Source organism: Etheostoma cragini, chromosome 24, assembly GCF_013103735.1.
Source record: "Etheostoma cragini isolate CJK2018 chromosome 24, CSU_Ecrag_1.0, whole genome shotgun sequence".
NCBI classification, from domain to species: Eukaryota; Metazoa; Chordata; class Actinopteri; order Perciformes; family Percidae; genus Etheostoma; species Etheostoma cragini.
Genome location: NC_048430.1, coordinates 13,315,263 through 13,316,695, shown reverse-complemented (window position 1 = coordinate 13,316,695; position 1,433 = coordinate 13,315,263). Strand labels below are relative to the sequence as shown.

Here is a 1,433-nt window from a genome sequence, read left to right as displayed (position 1 = left end):
CAGGCTGGGTCCCAGAGTGGCACTGTGAAGAAGTTTTCTGTGGAAGGCATGAGATATGCTACATGTTGTGTTTGGTAGCTAGCTACAGAAACCGAGTTTCCATTCATTAAGTCGGACCACCGTATCTCACAGCTCTAGCCAGGTTAGCTGCTGTTAGCTATTTCAGTTGGTTACGGCGTATTCAGTGCAAACAGGGTAGAAACATGTGGACAGATAAAAGTAGGACAGGACCAGATGTCCAGCTGATCCACTGAGACACTAGTTAGTGCTAATAAAGCTTTCAGTGCTCTTGATGCACAGGGCCGCTACGCTGGATGTTTGCTATCGTTCCATTTGAAGTTTCCAACTTCCTAGTACTCATGGAACGCACCGTGATGAATGTGTGATGTGTTGGTGACATCATCGTTGCAGTTACTCCACGGGCAGCTGCTGTGACTGACTGAAGATGGAGCGTCCGGTCGTATGCATCCTCCCCACTGTGCTGCTGCTGCTGCTGCTGATGATGATGATGATGGTGGCCGATGTTGCTCCAGAGCCCTGCCCCCGGCCCTGCTCCTGCCCCCAGCCTGCTGAGCTCCACTGCACCTTCCGTTCCCTCCTCTCCATCCCAGCAGCTGTTTCCAAACATGTGGAGCGCATCAATCTGGGGTCAGTGCAGAAACTAGTCCACAGAGAAGGGTCGGGGTCCGTGCTTTCTGCTTCTTTAGTTAAGCCCACTTTTTCAACTGCTCGGGTTACAAGAGGGATTTTCTAGAACCGAACTGTTAAGGTCTAGACCATTACATTATACTTTCTACACCATTACGTTATACTGTCTATACCATTATATTATACTGTATATACCATGACTATACCATTATGTTATACTGTCTATACCATTATATTATACTGTATATACCATGACTAGACCATTACATTATACTGTCAATACCATTATATTATACTGTATATACCATGACTAGACCATTACATTATACTGTCAATACCATTATATTATACTGTATATACCATGACTATACCATTATGTTATACTGTCAATACCATTATATTATACTGTATATACCATGACTAGACCATTGCATTATACTGTCAATACCATGACTATACCATTACGTTATACTGTCAATACCATTATATTATACTGTAAATACCATGACTATACCATTACGTTATACTGTCAATACCATTATATTATACTGTAAATACCATGACTATACCATTACATTATACTGTCTACACCACGGCTGTTCAGTTGGGCTGAATTCAAGCTACATCTCTAATGCTAGCTTTTGGTTTCGGTTACGTTTCCCCCTCTCATTCCCCTTGCTCTGGCGTTTCCACCTTCTGATTCCCCCTGCTCTGGTGTTCCCCCGCTTATTCCCCCTGCTCTGGCGTTTCCCCCTTTCCCCTCCCCTGCTCTGGTGTTCCCCCTT

At 44.2% G+C, this 1,433-nt stretch overlaps 1 protein-coding gene across 1 annotated transcript in view; it reads right to left on the bottom strand.

Moving 5' to 3' along the window:
* Positions 1–1,433, bottom strand: part of mxra5a (matrix-remodelling associated 5a) — a 16,782-nt gene that overhangs the window by 12,204 nt on the left and 3,145 nt on the right. Inside the window, exon 2 of the mRNA XM_034864144.1 lies at positions 416–614. Coding sequence (XP_034720035.1) covers positions 416–614 — 199 coding nt within the window. The remainder of the gene's footprint in view (positions 1–415; positions 615–1,433) is intronic.